Source organism: Apteryx rowi, unplaced genomic scaffold (assembly GCF_003343035.1).
Source record: "Apteryx rowi isolate R43461 unplaced genomic scaffold, aptRow1 scaffold_39, whole genome shotgun sequence".
Lineage (NCBI taxonomy): Eukaryota > Metazoa > Chordata > Aves > Apterygiformes > Apterygidae > Apteryx > Apteryx rowi.
The window spans coordinates 2818138-2836293 of record NW_020450418.1 but is presented as its reverse complement, the minus strand read 5'-3'; the positions used below and the strand labels follow the sequence as shown (position 1 = coordinate 2836293).

General features: G+C 39.9%; 1 protein-coding gene across 3 annotated transcripts in view; it reads right to left on the bottom strand.

Moving 5' to 3' along the window:
- JAK1 (Janus kinase 1) overlaps positions 1–18156 on the bottom strand; it is a 59862-nt gene that overhangs the window by 22550 nt on the left and 19156 nt on the right. For all 3 annotated transcript variants that reach the window (XM_026074498.1, XM_026074499.1, XM_026074500.1), the window contains exons 2-6: positions 11393–11472; positions 9927–10125; positions 7669–7792; positions 2528–2681; positions 375–538 (exon numbers count right to left, since the gene is read on the bottom strand). In XM_026074498.1, the coding sequence (XP_025930283.1) occupies positions 375–538; positions 2528–2681; positions 7669–7792; positions 9927–10125; positions 11393–11398 (647 nt within the window). In that variant the 5' untranslated portion in view covers positions 11399–11472. The remainder of the gene's footprint in view (positions 1–374; positions 539–2527; positions 2682–7668; positions 7793–9926; positions 10126–11392; positions 11473–18156) is intronic.

Genomic DNA, 18156 nt, shown 5'->3' with positions numbered 1-18156 from the left:
ATCAGCTGTTCTGCTGAATTGACTCAGCATTTTTCTCATTAGGCTTCCACTTAATAATGCTCTAATTTTTTAACCTACTGACCCAGCACCCTGAATTTATAGCAAACCAATTGGTACGTAACACATCAGTGTGCTAGTTGCCCAAGCTGCATAAAATTTCATCTAATCTCCAGACAAGAAAAAGCTTCAGATATTCTATTACATAGCCCTACTGACAGGATTAGGAAGACCCACTTCCCAATACTAATGTTGGAGCTTATAACTCCTGTACAGTCAGACCCTAGAAGGTAAAACATTTAATATGTCTTCTAGAAGAGGATGGCCAGTTTGATTCTAGCAGGCCTAACAGTGAACAAGAAGTTATCCTCACTTACCTGACATCTTTGGGAAGCTCTGGAAGTTTCATATTTTTCTTGATGGCATAGTGAGAGATTGCAAGGACAGCCATTCCCAGACATTCATTTTCAATTTCATGAACTTCTTGATCATTTTTAGGATCACGAACTGGTGCCAGGCCTTTCACTAAGTCATACTGTCCCTTAATAGGAAGCAAAAAAAAAGGTATTAGACTTGACTTTTGTCATAGTTTATCTACTAGCAACCAATAGGTCACAAGACCAAACTCTTCTTGAGCAGGAAAAGCTGAAAGGCATGAAAAGAAGGGGTAGGGGAAGAAGGGAAGAGCTGTGCAATAGAACAAGTCTTCTCTTAGTTCAGTAAAACAATAGTGTAGACAAGCACTAGTCACACCATAAATGTGCCTATCTGAGAAGGAACACCAACATTTGTGCTTCACAGAAGTCTTTTAAAATGATGGTTTCTGGAACACAAGTGGAATCACCACATGGACCGTCTCCAGTGCATCCATCCCTTATACCATCCACAGCTGTGTGGATTATCAGGAAGAACCTATGTTGTCCCCCTTGGTGAAAATGATTTTGTCAAGCTAGGCTCTCAGCTAGCACTGCTCAAATCTTTCCAATTCCCAGTTCGCTTGTATACGTTAGCTTACCAAAAATCCACATTTTTATTAGCTAAAGAAAGCATACCCTTCTAGCACCAAATTTTTTTGGTACAGAATGAACACTTCGTGTCTCTGCTTGATATCTGCTCCTCATTACCCGATCCCTTTACTAACTTCATGTTCTTAGTCTTTAAGCCACATTGCAAAGCTAAGACTGTAAACTTTCAGTGGCGGCCACCTTGCTCCGGGACTGCTTGAGAACCACTTGGTTGTCAAAGAGCAGACACATTTCTGTTGCTTTATACTAGCACTAGTGTTTTTCTTTTTGGCTTTTCTTTTTAAATGGTGTGACTTAACAGTAAATTTTTGTTTAATGTAATATTGTTTGACAATATTAATTGGGGTTCTTACTCATTCACCAACTTAAAAGGTATTTTTGCTTTTTTTACTGGAATAAAAAAATTAAAAAAGAAAAAAAGCTGGACACAATCAGCTTTGCAGCACGTTTTCAAGCAGTAATTTTGCAAAGTTGCATACATGAACACAGGTATATGTTCACATTCTGAATGAAATAAGGCATGAGTTGATTATGCAGAAAAAAAAACTTTCCTCCTTTTATTTCTTTAGAATGCAAGTGGTACCACCAAAATGCACACTTAGCTGTACCTAACTTGGTATTTTATTTTATTGTGGTTTCACAACAGAAGTGTTCACTTTTGCAGCCTCAAGCTATCTCATTTCTAAAGGACACAATCATATTTCAGTCTGAAAATTCTGTAGTTATTATAACTCAGAATTAACAGTAAACACATTTTTCTCCAATGTGTTTACCGTGCTCATTTCACAAACCTCCATCAACTTCAATCTTTTTAAGAGACTACTTCCCTTTTCCTTGGTGAAACCAGACATTTTCTCACTTGCAAAATTAAGTGTGTGTGTGTGTGTGTGTGTGTGTGTAAACTTGTTTGGGTTAAGAGCATAAGCTTTCTGAAAGAGGGACCCTGCCTGCTTGCCATGTTTAGCACACCGCATGTGCTAGTAACAAGTGGGAAGCGCAAAGGAAAAAGACACTGCATTTAAGCAGGCTGTGGGACAGTGGTATTACCAGGCAATGTTTTAACACCACACAATAAAAGAAATTAATTAAAAGGACACTATATCACCACAGCTTTTAATATTGCTAACATTCAGCTGTAGAAATTATAAGCTGTAGAAGTTGCACAGTCATTCTGTGCAAATGTTTCACAAAAGAAAAGGCAACAGCATTTATATCCAAAAATAGACAATATTAAAGAAAGYGTGCCATAAAATACAGCCCTGTTTGGACTGTGGAATAGACAGTTTCTTTCTAAGTTCCGTATATGGGCAGACTGTTCCTCATGTAGCAAATTCTCTTTGCTCTACCATGCAGAATTAGGAAGAAAATGCTTATTAACATCAACAGATAAGGTTAGAAGAGCTTTAATGTTTGAAAATAGGTCTTTAAAGCAGACACAACTTCTGCTGTATTAAATAGCTTTTGTGTAACTAAAATAGCTGAGAGACTTGCATACGAGCTCTTACCTGTGCAAAAATGTATTCTAATGAGTTTGCGTCAAGTATGGGGGTTCCTTCTAGAGCTAGCTTCTTCTCGTAAGAGTTCTTGGACTTCTTTGGGGAATGCCTCCACACTGAGGGTTCGCTTTCACTTGTCCCATGCCAGTTTGTAAAGTAGTATCTTGCAAGAAAAAGAAGGTGAACTTTAAAAACTTTTTCAGGAAAACTCAGCTTACTCTAGATATACATTTTAAACTTTTAGAATAAAACAGTCTAGTTACAAGCCAAAATCCTTCATTCTTCTACACTGAGATTACAGCTCACACCGGTCCACTGCCAAATGCGCACTCCTAGTCTGAGAAACTGGGGAAAAGCAGTGTATTAGTCAAAGGTCTTCAGCACTTCCACTGCACAGTATCTCACAACCTTCTAACTCACAATATCATCATTTACTACCCGTCTCTCCCCTGTGCAGTCCACCAAATAAGAATGTGCCAATCAGCTGGCAATGACGCTTTAATTATCTCACACTGCTTGAGCAGTGCAATGCCTCCCCGTTGGTTGACACTTCCATTGCAGGATGAAGTGGCCTATCGAAAGGGCCAACTTCAAACCTCCTCCTCTACAGAGAGCAACACGCAGCACGGAATTGCCCCGAGGACCCTCCCGGACGGCTGCAGCCAGAGGCAGCGCTACACCTCCCCTGCCACCTTGGAATTTCTACTGCCCTTCGGTTTAAGAAGGAGTACTAGGTGGAGCTGGTATAAAAGACACTAATTCAAATCATCTAGTTTTAACAGATTTCTGTGTATATTACAAACAAGCTTTCTACTTGTATCCGTACACCAGGCCTCTTAAGTAAACGCCTACTAAAAGAGTTGGCATCTACTGAAAATGAATTAATTTTTTGAGTCCAATCTTCTGTTAGCACCTTTTGAAAAATCTTTGCCTAAATGATTCCATTCCATTCTATTAATTTGTGATTATCTGGGTTCCAGTAACAAATTAAGTAAAGTTAAATTAAATCTGGTTTGGATCAATGCTTCTTTTGCAAGAGTACATGCTTTGCACATGACCATGACATGATCAATTAGGAGGTCAGAGCAGAGCAAATATATCTACTAAATAGGAAGGATTTCTATAAGAATACGCAAACAGCAGCACCAGCAAGCAATGCAAAAATACTTATTAATACAAAGGGAGGTGAGAAATTGGACATTTCTGATGGACAACGACCACAGCGAGTGCCAAACAATTTGTTTCATAGTAACACGTGAAGCCTTGACAGCTAAGGTTTTAATGTCTATCTAAATGTGTGATAAGTAAAATCAGAAAGAATCTCTGTGATCAAAATGAGAATAAATAGCTTTATGCAGGAAAAGGACAAATGAATTTGAACTGTAATAGACACTGCACATAAAAGGAAATGTAAAAAAAAAAAAAGAAAAAAAAAAGAAGAAGAGAGTAGATAAAACCTAAGCTTTTATGTAGAAAATGCTGAAGCATGTGATGGGTATATCCAACTCCTGACCTGGAAATACATGTTTTTTGTATTCAAAGAAAATGTTGAAAACGTAAACTACTTTATAAACTATGAAGACACTTGGAGCATTATAAATAAAAGGTCCTTCTGTTTAAGTAACAAATCAGAATGTTGCCCAAGCAGTTTCTTTAAATAACAAACCAAAATGTTGCCCAAGCAGTTTCATTTTGCATGTAATGCAATAAAAATTGTAAGAGACGTCTTAGAAGACAGAAAGAAAGCAGACAGCAATAAGTCAATTGGCAAATGCTTATGAACACTATTGTGGAGGAAATGTCCGTGTGAGTGTGTATTTTAAAATACATGACTATAACTTTGTGATTTGCCTCCGATCAGAATGGGAATTTGTGGATTAATCCCCAGTTCTGCAGTGACGGAGGTCAGTATGTACCAGTCTCAGTGCAGAGTCGAGACCTTAAGAGCCAAAGACAATTACTACTTTTTATCAGTTGAGCACTATGTGCTTTCATTACATGTGTTATCCGCGCAGTAAGCTGGCCATTCAAATGAAGAATTATGTATCAAACTACTCTTAAACAGACAAGACTTTCTGTATTGTTTCTGTCTTTTCTTTTTGACAAATTCCCAAAAAAGCCTGAGGATACGGCATGAGTAGGAACACCCACACACAACTATGGCAAAAACTCCTGACAAGTACTCGAAGACAGCGGAGAATTTCTTTAGTTTAAGCATAAAATCAAAGGAAAACAAATCCTTCTGCCTCCAGGAAATTACTTTGTTTCCTTATGCTCCCTTATAAGACGAATTGTAATTAATACCTACAATTCTTTTGGTATTTCCTGAAAATAATTATGGGCAAGTTATTGTGTACTGTTTGCAATTGAGATGATAGTTTGTTCCTTTACCTATTAAACTGTGCTGATCAAGACAATACTTTAAAGTTACAACAGAAATTAGAGCCCCATTGTTTGAGGAAGCGTATAAACAAAGTAAGGGCCGGCCTCTGCCTCGAGGAGACCGACACTCGACACTCGCGACCAGCCGGCCCGGGAAAGGGAGGACTGCTATTCCATTTTCCCAAGCAGCAATGGAAGCCCAGGTTTGGCAGCCGGAAAGCCCGCGGAGGAGCGAGAAGCCGGCCTCGGCGCACAGTTGCAAGAGCGTGAGCTCCCTCTCCCTCAGAGCCTGCTGGCTCCAGGGCAGCTGGCGCGCTGCCTGCCGGAGCCGCCGGCGGTGCCCTCCTTTCCCGACTTCCCAGTGCCTGGGCTCCCTTTGCCGTGCAAAGAAATGTCGACAACCTCTGGCTTAAACCTAACCCAGCTACGGAATAGTTAAACTCCTCCTCCACCAGCTTGTGTGCTCCTTAGTCAGGATATTACAACATATTGTGGTTTCTTATGTTGTAGACTTTTTTTTTTTTTGGTTGGGGTAAGTGAAGGAAATACAGAGCTAGTTACAAAGTTTCCAGTAAAAAGCAAGATCTTTTAAAACATCATTCTGTGTATATATTGTAGGCCAAAAGTATACCAGCTGGCACAGACCTGAGATGAATGGGGGGCTCACGCAGTCAGAAAGCAAACTTGGAAGCTTTCAGCAGTGGAACAAAAATCTAAACAACTAAAAGCACTTGAAACTATTAGTCATGTACCTTTGTTTTATATATATAATTTTGCTAGGACATTACTAAGTCAAGCCCGTAACAGTAATGAAATGTCAGAAATAAGGTTGTTCACACAAAACTGATTTAATCTCTGCATGATTATATACTGCCTAATACAGTGCAATATTAAATAAGCCCACACCATTTTCCTTTTTTAAGAGGAATCCTGCCTCTTACAGAGCTCAGAGTAAACAGCATTCATTCAGAGAACAGTTATTCTGAATCCTGCATTGCTCATGTTTTTTCAGTGCTCAGCCCTGTTGCAGTTCAGGTGCCCAAGCCAAGACTCACAATGAATCAGAAATGAAAGCAAGGAAAATCCCACTTCACCAATATACTGCAGTATTCACAGGGAGACAGGAATCTTTATATTATAGCATCTAAGTTCATATAATCTCTTCCTAAATGTATTTGAAATTATTTTGAACATATAATTGGCCCAAATTTTGCAAATTTTCATGCATGAAGTACATCTGACAAAAGAAACACCTCTGCCAAACTTCAAATCCCAACTCCAAAGCTTAAAAAAATAAACCACCAGAACAAAGCAGAGCATTTTCCCTAGCTTTCTTTTATGAAATGGAAGAACAGAAAAAACTCCAGAAAACAGATTTCAACATAGAAAAATCCTGCCTAAATACTTAAAATTTGACAGAGTTGTAAACAGCCAAAGAAGATTTATGAGGGAGCTGTCCAAGCAATTTTAAAGAAACTGGTTTTATCAGACATGCATGCAGTATGTAGCTGAAACGAAAGTGTACCTGGAGGGCAGTCTCACCCTTCACCCAAAGCAGAAACACACAAACACGAAATACAGTGGAAATCATTTTTTAAGAATTGAGTTAAAAACAGCATCGTGCTTTGAATCAGAGGATCAAATTCCCACAACTACATTTTGAAAATACTTTCTTCCTCTTTTAAAGAGAAAAGCAGACCACATCAAAGAATTTCAGTATCGGGGAAAACGCCCCAGATTCACATTACAGGAAGAAAAAAAAAGTTTATCCAATATGCCATTGAGCTGACTGATCTTTTAAAGCAAGAAAGGGCAACTAATGCTCTGTAAGAGGCCGCTAGAGTCCTCCCAGCTTCCTTCAGGTAGTCACTCAGTTCTATTATTGTATGGTGTTTATCTACCAAATTTAATCACAGCTGTTATAATCTGAGCTTAGCTGAGGTTAAGTCATTCATGCTGCTAATAAAGAGACCATGTTAAAGAAAAAGACTATAATACCCTCTTCCTCCACTAAGTATAGCTACTATATAGTATAGTACATACAGTAAGTTTTTTTGAAAAGCAAAGATCTATCTGTTAATTGTCAGTAAGTTTTTCTTGTAACAGTTCATCCAATAAAAATAACAATTCCTGTATAGCACAAATGTAATCAGAATTGATATTCCTTACAGAATATCACCTGAAGTTCAGTCTGATGGCATACAAGGAATTCAGACCCTGGGAACAGTGTTTTGAATTTTCTGAGGCATTCTCCAGTCTAGTACACCCACAATTAGGCCACACAGACTCCCCTACAGTCCTAGGGGAGAATTTTAAAAAGCACAAGCATGCATCTTCTTCCTTTCAAGTTAACAGTAAAATTCCCATCAACTTTAGCAGGAGTACAGTCCACTTTGAACACTTCAAATGGAAATTGAAACATGCAAAATACTGATATGATAAACCAACATTTTAAAGCCATTTTTCAATTTAACTTTTAGCTAGTTCAGTCACCGACAGCTTTGTGGATTTGGGTTCTTGTGGTTTTCAACTTCTGGGGTTTTTTTTCAAGGTTATATAGCAAAGACAAAAAACTTCTGGAGACATTTCAAGCTTTTCCTGTTAATCTCTTATCTATGGTGTGAAGAGCGAGCTGCTTCTTTTGGTTTTGCTTTCTTGCTTCTTAAGAGAGCTCAGTAGTAAGAGTTAAAGCACCTACATATCTTTGAAAGGACAATACTAATACCGTGGTTCCCAGAAAATTCATTTTTCAGATGTTTTACACTTACCTCATTCTGTAATGGAGCCGGTGTGATGTTTTTTCATCTATCTTAAAGACCTGGTTGGGTGCATACCAGAGTCTTTTGTTCTCATCAAACAGGGCAAAGAGATTATGGCACAGTGGAGATATACCTGTTAGAGAAACAAATGCATTAATTCAGAAGGCTACAATACATACACACACCCCAAAAACACAAACGCATAAAGCAAACATCTGATCTTGCAATATCTACCATAAAAAGAAACTGATAGTATGATTAGTTTAAAAAAAACACTAAAAAGATAGGGTTAAAGGGTGTGTGTTGGTTGACTCCATTGATTTTATCTTGTATAAACCGATATCTCAGATACTTCTGATGTTAAACTTACTCTGAAATCTTGATTTTGCCAAAGGACTGGACTTAAAAACCTTTACCTTTTCCAGACCACAAAAAGGTGTGTTTTAACAAAACTACCCAGAAGTACCACAATTTTGCTCTCAGTTTTACTTTATTAATAAATTTTGCTCACATAGTTGAAAGGGAAGGTTTTAGCGAAATGATGAAAATCCCCTCCCTATTAGCAAACAGGCAGAAAAGCATAACATGTCGTTTTTCCATTCTTTACTAATTCAGCAGAGAGTTTTCCAACAAAGGCCAGACTTTGATGTGTGTTTAGGCTGATCTGCGTTAACCTTTGCCTTTACATCATCCCAGCAAAAAATAAGCTCTAGTATGTTTACAGGACTAATGTCTGAATTCTTTGCTTCAGTTTCCTCTTCAATAGGAGGCAGTACCTTTTTGCAACAGGTATATCTGAGGCCCCAGCCACGCATGCGTCTCCACTGCAGAGAGCACTAAAGCACGTGCTTAAGCGCCCTTCCGAACTAGGGCCAGCTACTGAGCTCATTGTTCAGTTCCTACAAAATCCACTGAAATCAATTCTGTTTTGAATTGGGGAGAGAGAGGAGAAGGGAAGGCGACAAGCCAAGGAAATAAAAGCTGAATAAGCTAACTGCAAAGTTCACAGAACATGGGGTTGGGTAGCCACTACTTTCTGCAAGTAACCTGGCAGCATGCGGATGCCATCAATGGTTTAAACTCTCAGCAATTCAAGCTGTAATTCAAATAAAACAGAGACCAGCATCACAGGCTTGCTGAAAGGTAAGACTTTTGTACTTCCCTTGGCTGAGAACAAGAGAAGTAGAAAGAAGTTCCCCTAAGGAATGTTCCCTTATAGGTGGGTTTTAAGTACTTCCGATTTTCATTAACACCTATTCAAAAACAAATTGAGTACTTATTCGATGGGGTTTGTCCTCCAGATTCCCGTCATTCTGGCTCTTAGAATGGAAGAGAAGTAATTAGGCAAGTGAATTGGAAGGTACTTGACGTCTCAAGAACCAAGAGGACAAGGGAAAAGAAAATATTTGAAAGCTGCACGGAAACTTATGCCCAGAAACAGGAGGTCTGCCTGCATATACAGCCAGATTCACCAATCCCGTATCAGCTGAACGATATCCAATGTTCCAAAAAGTGAGGAATACAAAATTGGGATAGGAAGAAAAGAAAAAAAAAAGATGAACCTTAAAAGTGCAAGTATAAAAGTATACCAGAGCCCTGATTCACGAGGGTTAAACTTAGATTAAATTTACTGATTCCAGTAGAATTATCCACATATTCAAACATTTTGCTGAGTCAAGGACCAAGTGACAGAGCTAGACATCTTCAGTCTATGTTTCTGTACTACTGCAATCGTGCACAGTTCAGGTAATATTAACTGGTGAATTATTAATACCGTAGACATCGTAATTCTCTGCAAAGAAGTATCAGGTAACAGAAGAGAAAATTAAAACTTGGAAAGTAGAAAATGGTTATATTTTGTTCCCATTAGTCCTCTCCAAAAAGTGGGGGTTTTATAACAGCACAGATCTTGACAGGCTTACTAACTAGCATATGAGGTAAAAACAGCTTTGTTCAACTTACTAGTATATTATGTCTCCTCTTCTCCTAAAGGGAGCCTAATCCTGCCCTACTAAAATAAAAAAATCAGTACCTGTATCTGCCAGAAAGCAGGGGGCAAGGTCATCTTTACAAGAAGGTCTCCACCGTTTTTCCCACTCCAAACAATTTAAGTACTGCCCAAGCAGACCCTTGCAAAGGCTTCCATCCCGACTATACATCATGCATATTTCTCCCACAAGCACTGACTTACATGCAGACAGAGATGCAGCATTTTTGATGCTGTCAGGCCTTGTCTCTGAGAACATACATAACATCCATATACTCACAGCACTTCTGAGCGGCTTCAATGCACAGCTCCTCTGAGGTAAACTCGCCACTGGTGTACAAAATGGGATGTTTATCTTGCAGGTAAAAAAGTATTTCTAAACCCTGATGCTGAGGTTCCAGGTTTACTTCACTCTTCTTTGTGCTCCTCATTTTTGCACAGAAAGCCATGGCTTTGCAATCTTCTTTTACGTTTAGATACTGGAAGTGGAGGAAAAATATTTAAAGAAAACATGATAAAGAAGAGTTTGATGGCAAAATGCTATCAAACTCACTGAGATGCTTTGCACATTAGAGCTGAAGTCAGTGGAAAGGGTTGGGGAAAACACTCTAAGCACAGTAGTCTGGGTTCTTATACATTTAAAGTGCAGTTCTAATCTGAGAAGTGACTCAGGACAATGTTATTGTAGAGTTCCATATTTCTAATTGTTAGTTCAGGAGCAAGCACTCCAAAGCACAAGTTTCCAGTTTCCACACAAAAAAAAGATGAAAAAATAGCTGAAAAGAGACTATTTAGGTCTGAAATTTTTAATTAGACTGACTTTCGGTTTTAATTAAATTTGATTCATAGATAAAATTAAAGATGGCTTGAAGCCACAAAATTGAGAACTAAGTTTGCCTAAAAGTTTTGGTTCATTTTATCTAGCAAAAACATTTGTGTCAGTACACAAATCTGCTGCTTAAGGAGGTTATTGAATACCATGATGGGCTAGGCACAGCATTTCTCAACCTTTTCACATTGGTAAGCTGATTATTCAAAATCAGTATTTTTCATAAATGAGGGGAAAAGTGAAAGAAAAATATGTCAATGATTATACTGGTTTTGCTATCTCTGTTCCCAGTAATTCCCCTCCACTGAAAGTTCTGGTGGTTCCATAACTATTCTGGAAGGTTTCTCTTCTTTACTGTAAAACAGGAATAACTTTCACACCCTTAAGCACCTAACTAACTGAAAAAGCAATACTGGCTAATATAAACAGTACAATTTAACAGCATAATTTATGCTTGCTTAAAAAACAGGTTAGACAGCTTCTATTATTACAATCTACAATAACAGCTAAATATTTCTGATAGTTTTCTCCCCTCTCACCATTTGTTTGTTAAACTCCTTATACTTAATTTGCCATGGTGAAATGGGCTTTATTTGAGAGTTACTTTTTATTATTCTTTCTCTCCATAAGGAAAGAGCAGCACCAAGGAAGTTTAATGCAATGTCTTTAGGACTGCCAAGAACGCACATGATGCACCTCTGACTCAAAAGGAAAGGCATGTTGCTTTATATCCAGTGCTTAAACAGAAAGAGCAATAATGGAGTTAGACAAACACAGACCCCAAGTACTATGCGGTCTGTATTGCATGTTTTACTAAACTTTATCTCAATTAATAACAAAAGTCCCAAACACCTATTCTATGGTTTACTTTTCCACCAAAAAAAAAAAAGGAAAAAAAAACCCCAAATCCAACACACCTGCATTTATGTGACTGTCTGATCCTCTAAGCAAATGAAACAGGTTATCTTCACGCTTTCTAAGAGCGACTTGACTCTGGCTGAAAATAAGAAAAAAAAGTGTCAGGAATTGTTTTGTACAGTTTTATGAAACACAAAATATAAGGTCAGCCTGATAAAAAGCTATTTGCAGTCAGGGGGAATCTTTCCATTAATATAACTGAGATTCAGATCTAGTCTCAAAGACAGTTAGAGCAACACCCAGGAATGCATTCTGCATATTCTATGCAAATCTGATTTCTTTTGAATCTTTGCATACACTAGTTGAGATACAAACAAAAAAAACAGGGGAAAAGCCTTGATTATTTTATTGTTTAATTATATTTTCAGAGCATCAACAGTCAGTTTGGTTTCATATTCAGGGCATCCCTACTCTTAGTTGTGACCCCAAAGGAGAATTTTCCTCTTTGTTCCATCTCCTTCCTGGCTTTTGAAGTCATTCATTCTTCCCATTTTTATCTCTATATTGCTTACTCCAGTTCTTCCCTAGTCTCTATTGTTTCTCCTCCTTCCAGATTTTCAGGTTTTGTTCTTTGTTTTTTATTCTCCTTTCCTCTGTGAAAGGTGCAGTCTTGTGTGGACTGCAAAGAAAAGGGGAAACTACTCAAAGGGGTGAACATCATTGCAAGGGTCTTATTTCTTTCTGAGGAACCTTGTTCAAAAGGAATGAAGACAGTGACTTCAGTGCCTTCAAGCAGTAGGGCACCTTCCAAGAACCTACATTTTTTCTAAGCTTTATCTATGCATCACATTTGTTCAAAAAACACATACAGTTCCAGAGATTTTTGCTGTCTTGTGTCAATTGCAAGAAATAGCCTCAGTATTTTGGGGCTGGTTTGCAAAACTATTTCCATCCAAAGTTAGAGCTTACACTTGTCATCTGAAGCAAACTGGGAAAATATCAATACTATCTTTTTTAAATGGTAAGCACAGTAGTTTGTCTATTTAAGGTATTTTCTGATGCCAGGGTTGTAAAGGGTTGTAAAATCAATGAGACTCTAAAGGGGCACTTAAGAAGCAAGGGGAAAGAAAAGTGGGCATCGCTAAAAAGTCAAGGGAGCACAGGTTGCTCCTCCTCCCACCGGCAAGGGAAAAAGCCAGGCCTGCCTCAGCTATGGGAAAGGATTCTGAACTTCTTGAAGAGAATAAGGATGTGGGACTCCTGTTCCGCATCTCTGGAAACATTCCTCCGCTTTGGCTTTGAGTCACTGTTCAGCAGTGTCTGTCCCATGCTCTCACGGGAAAACCGGCCCAGCAGCCGCAGCTGCTCACTAGACCATGGCAGCCCAGGTCCTGGGCTAAGAGGAATGAAACTGGAAAATGCTAACCAACGACGGCACTGGGCTATATGCTGTTGTGCAATTCAGAGAGTAACGAGGTCCCAAGGAGGGCCTGGTATTTGAGATTGGGAAACATTTCTAAGTTTTCATCTGTAGACATTTCTGAAACCGAGCACAGTTCTGGAAAGCCTGTGGGAGTGTCTTCTCATTAGTATTGCATAGTGTTGTTCTGTCTGGAAATACATGAGTATATTCTTCTTGTTAATCTGTGAAAATACACCAAAATATATGAGGAAAAGACAGGGCCAGGTATGGATGCTGGTGGAGAGGGCAGTGCATGGTCTTGGCAAACTAAATGTGACAGTACTGCTCATTTAGTAAGTACGTCACCCATCACCCATCCGAGGCTGAACGACTCTTCCATTAGCATTCTCCATCCCTTCCTTTTTCTCTTCTCCCCTATCTCTGCCAAAATGTAGTTGAACTAAATGAGCTTTTTACATTTTTTCTTTTTTTGCAATAGCTTTAGACCTTAATTTGACACTGCAGACCAGTGAATACTGCTCAAGAACCCTTAGGGCACAGTTTGCAGAAAGTCTGGCATTTCTGCTTACGTACTGCAGCAGATGTGATACTATCACAGAAAAAATAACATTTAACAGCACAGCACATATTTACAATTAAATTGCATGTTCCTTCTTTCCATGCCACTTTAATGCTAAATTTGAGTTTCCAGACACATTCCCTCAGCAATAATAAGGGGAAGAAGTAATTGAGAGCACGATTACTGGAACATGCAGACAAGCCAGGAATTATTTCTGTACAGCACAAGAAAATTGAAATGCAAAAGATAATGGAAGTAGCTGTAATCTAACTAACTGAAAACACTCCCTTTTAAACTAAATATCGTACAATTGGAAATCAATATATTTTAATGTTTGTGTGGGTTTGTGTTTTGAAGGGAAACATAAAACCATTGCATTTGTGCAAATTCATAAATCATAACTTTAGCTTTTCAATACAGTGTTCTTTGGTTATGCTTAATAGCTCATACTCGTTTCTAATTATATCAGCAATTCCCAGAATACTAAAGAACCATAAGCATTGCTTCATCTACAACACGCTTCTGGGGGCGAACCAAGCAAGCCAAAGTCTACTCCCTAACTTACCATTCACTGATGAGTTTTCCAGATATTCCTATGTTCAGTATGAGGAAGTCACCTTTTTAAAAACACACCTTAATAACTTGAGTAGTCTCCCCAAACTCTTACATTCACCAAGGAAAACACCTTTTCTGTCTTAGCAGTATTATTTCTCACCAGACTTATACAATAGTATTAGCATAAATAGGTATTAGGCAAGAATGAAATGCATTGGGGATGCATTTCAGATGGATAAACGCTCACCAGTGCATGGATATGAAGCATCATATCCAGGGTGCCAAGACTCGCTGGTCAGTCTGGTCCTAGCCAGGAGAGCGCAGCGCGTGTGGCCCATCACTATTCACCCCCTGCTGCTGGCTGTGCTGCTTCACCGCACACGGCAGGGCTCAGCCCCAAAGCCAGAGGGCTCCTCCATCTCATGTTTGATGACTAGAGAGTTCTCCAAGGCCATTACGTTCAGCCTCTCACAGTCTTATGTACCACATTATACAGCCCCCATCACAAACCCTCATGCTTCATCTCAGAAGAAATTCAAAGGAGATTTTTTAATCCTTTATCACTTAAAGGCAGTTTCAGAGCCTCAGTGGACCACTGCTTTTTTATCTGGTGCAATTTTTCTCCCTCCCTTGTGAATGTTTCTCTGATAACTTCAGGACACCAGCTGTATCCTTTCTCAGACTTCATTTTGCTTGGCTAAACAAGCCATGTTCTAGTGGTCCCTTCCCACAGGACAAGCTCCACTTCCCCCCGTTCCTCTTCACGGCACTTCTTCAAGCTAAATCCATCCTCCTGGCACGGCGGTCTTTCTCCAGAAGACATTTGCCTGGTGCCTGGTACAACCACAGAGATGCGCCTCAATCTCTCCTAGCAATAGTTTGACTGACAGGACAGTGTTTACCTTTTTTCAAAGCACATTTCCCTTCACCTGATCTCTGTTTGGAGACAGGCTTTTGTGATGTATATTGGAAAACATTTAGGGGAAGATAGGAAGGCTCTTCTTGAAATACTGCTTAACTCCATACCTTGAAAGCTGGCGCATTATAACCTTTCGAGCATTTCCCAAAGCAAATAGTTCCTCTGGTCATTTAAAGTCCTGAACAATATATACACACACACTTGCCACCTTCTTAAAGTTCACATTTCAGTCACAGATAACTCAACTAGCTGCCAGGGTTAGCAATTCCCAGCCTGGTGGGCCCACCAGCAGAGGGGGACAAAGGTTCGACCTTCTCACAAGGGTTACAAGGACTTTGGGTGCACACGGGCTTATAAACAATATTACGCACCCACAATTGTCAAAACCTACATCCAACCTCTTTGGACTAGGTTAATGATGAACAGACCTGGGGCCCATGGCAATTATTTTTGAAACCCTCATAAAATCATGGTAACAGAAAGACGAAAAGTTAAAAAAGGCAGAGGAAATTCAAGAAGGCAGGTTGTTAAATCAATTTGTTTCTGGTTTTGCTATTAAACTATAACACTTAATTAAAATTTGGAGAAAAACATTTGTTAAAAACTCAAGTTCCTCCTTGCCATGGCCAAGCAGAGAGATTCAACCACAATACACCTGGCATTTCTAAGGAAAAAAGACAAACATACAACACTTAAATAATTCCTTTAAACCTCTGCATGCCTCAAAACATGAAAAAGGGGAGGGGGCATGAATTAAATGTTTCAGAAATTATTTGCAAATCTGTCCTTGAATCAGAAGTTAACAGGCAGTCTTGGAAGGAAGAGAGAGGCAAAGCTGACATTTCTAAGAAACCTCCTGCAAAGCTGGTAACATCCTGCACCTCACGCTGCCGAGAGTTTGCACTCAAAAAAATATGCCCATAAACTCAAAAAGAGTTTCCCATGAATAAAGTAACAAAAGATAAAATTGCCAGTTGGGGAATAAGGATTTTGGTGGAGATATGTGAACATGCCAAAAGCCAAACGAATCTGGCTCCAAGCTTCAGGGGGTGTTTTTAAGAAAGCTCTTCCCATGTGAGCTCTAGCAGGATTACAGACTGCATGCAGCTTAGACTTCTGGTGTGACCCAGACAAAGGATTTTCCCCCCCGACTCCGTTTTCTCATTTTCAGCAGGATGCACCTGAATTTTCTCCCGCCAGAGCTGCTGTGATCCCAGCCCATACAGCCCGTGCCACTCAACGCACCCTTCATTCGCAGCAGCCCCCAGTCTGAGTCAGCATAACAGCCTGTTGGCTCAGGGAACTCATCCAACTAAAAATGAACCGAGGAGAAAAACTGATTACGTTTAACCCAGATAACTCCTGCTGGCCCCGGTCCTGTTTACCGCGGCGCCTCAGGAGCCACCGCAGGCCCAGCTGCTGCCTTGCCGGCTGCCAGAAGAAACGTCGGCTGAGCCCCGCGGCCGGCACGTGCTTCTCCTCCCAGCCTGGCCCCGGCGCCCAAGGCCTCCAGTAGACCCTTTGTTTCCATTTGTAAAGCTTTTTAAGGTGCCAGCTCTAGAAACGAAAACCTCACAAGATTTAGGAACCTGACAACCCGCTCTTTGCCCTTAAGCCGAGGCAAATCTGAGCACCGAGACTTGCTCTGACTAAAACGTGAGTTCTACTTCCTGCGTGTTGTTAGCAGTTCTGACGTGAAAATAAGACCCAGTGTGGCTAAGGAGTTGTGAGAACTCGCTGATTTACTCCGCTCCCGATGTCCCGTCCTGTCTCTGATACCATGTGGCTACTGGGGATATAATCGTTCTGACTATAAACAAAGAATATTGAAGCAAAATGAAAAAACAGAGGGTCTGTTTCATTGGCAAAAGTCCCTAAAATGTGAGGAGAGGAAAATACCAGAAAATACCTGACCAAAATAGAACTCGATTTTAAGAACTATTTTCAAGCTCTTCCTCTTTTTCCTCAGCCCATCCCCTCCTTGTTTCATGAAAGAGACACAGCTAGGGCATATTTAGGCTTGCTTACGTTAGAAAAGTAATATACAGGTTTTCCTTAAGTGGGCAGGGCATGCCATTTTTGCAGTATTAATCGTTTACGTCAGCCAGAAAGTCCTCATTTATTTTTTCCCAATGCACCAGCAAAGAAGTGGCCACATGGCACGCAGTAGAGGGGGGGGTGCGAGCCCTGCCATGCAACGGGGGTACTACCCGCGGTTGGCACTAGAGACATTCCTGTCATCTAGCGCAACTAACTGGGCAATTACCCGCCGAGCATTTAAATCTAGGCGTTCTGTTTAGCTGACTTCATACATTTCAGCAAGAGTACATGACCGTACCTATGTGATAGCAAATAGTGATGAGGAAGCACAGGCAAAATCCCAAATCATCCACTGGGCTATCAAACTGCTGCCTAACCATCCTCCTAGACCAAGCCCTGGGAAACCACAACCGCCACCACAGCAGCAAAGATCAGACCAGCCTTGACTCAGTAAAGGTCACTGGAAAGCAACGGCAAAAACTTTCAGCTAAAGTCAAACACCGCAGTACTCAGAGCATATACAGGTCTAAAATTCCTGTCCACATCACTCTGAGGACAGAGAAGTGTCCAGCGCCGCCTCTGCTCTCCTCCCTGCTGCCTAAGGAGCCCTTGTCTTCTTCCGACTGAAGAAGCAATTGAGAAATCAGCTCCCAGCTTGGCAGACCTGCTGGCTAAGCTAACTCAGTACTCCACGCTCCCATTTGCCTCGGTCACAAATAACTTAAGCATATCTACAGGTGCTCTTTTCTGGAGATGTTTCTGTCCAGTTACACTGAAAAAAAAGACTTTTGAAATGTTATTTTTGGAAATTCAAGAACCCAAATGCTATGAGGCAGAAATGAAGTTGTCTTTCTAACTGTATGTAGTTTCTTCTTAAGCATATGCATTATGTTATCATCTTTATGTATATCATAACATACAGTTTTTTTTTCACGGGACCATTTCTCAGGATGGATCACATTCGCTGAATGCACAATTCAGCGTTTTATTTTATTCTATGCTAATTACCCAAGGTGTGACATCACTCTGAGCTGTTTAACCTCTGCTCTAAAACCAGAATTACTAATTTCCCTTGGGTTTCTCTATAATATTCATTCTATGATGTGACTGATCTATGTTGTCAAACTTTGTTTTATAAAACAGGCTAAGAGAACATACCACAGAAAATTTCAGCGTAAATAGCAAACACGTAGCAAAGTTCCTAAGAACCGAAGAACAGAACACATACGATCAGATGTCAGCCAGTCTTCATTATTCACACGCTTGTATTAACAGGTGTTATATATTTCTCTTTTTAGAAATCTAACTTTGAGAAGCAGAGTACAGA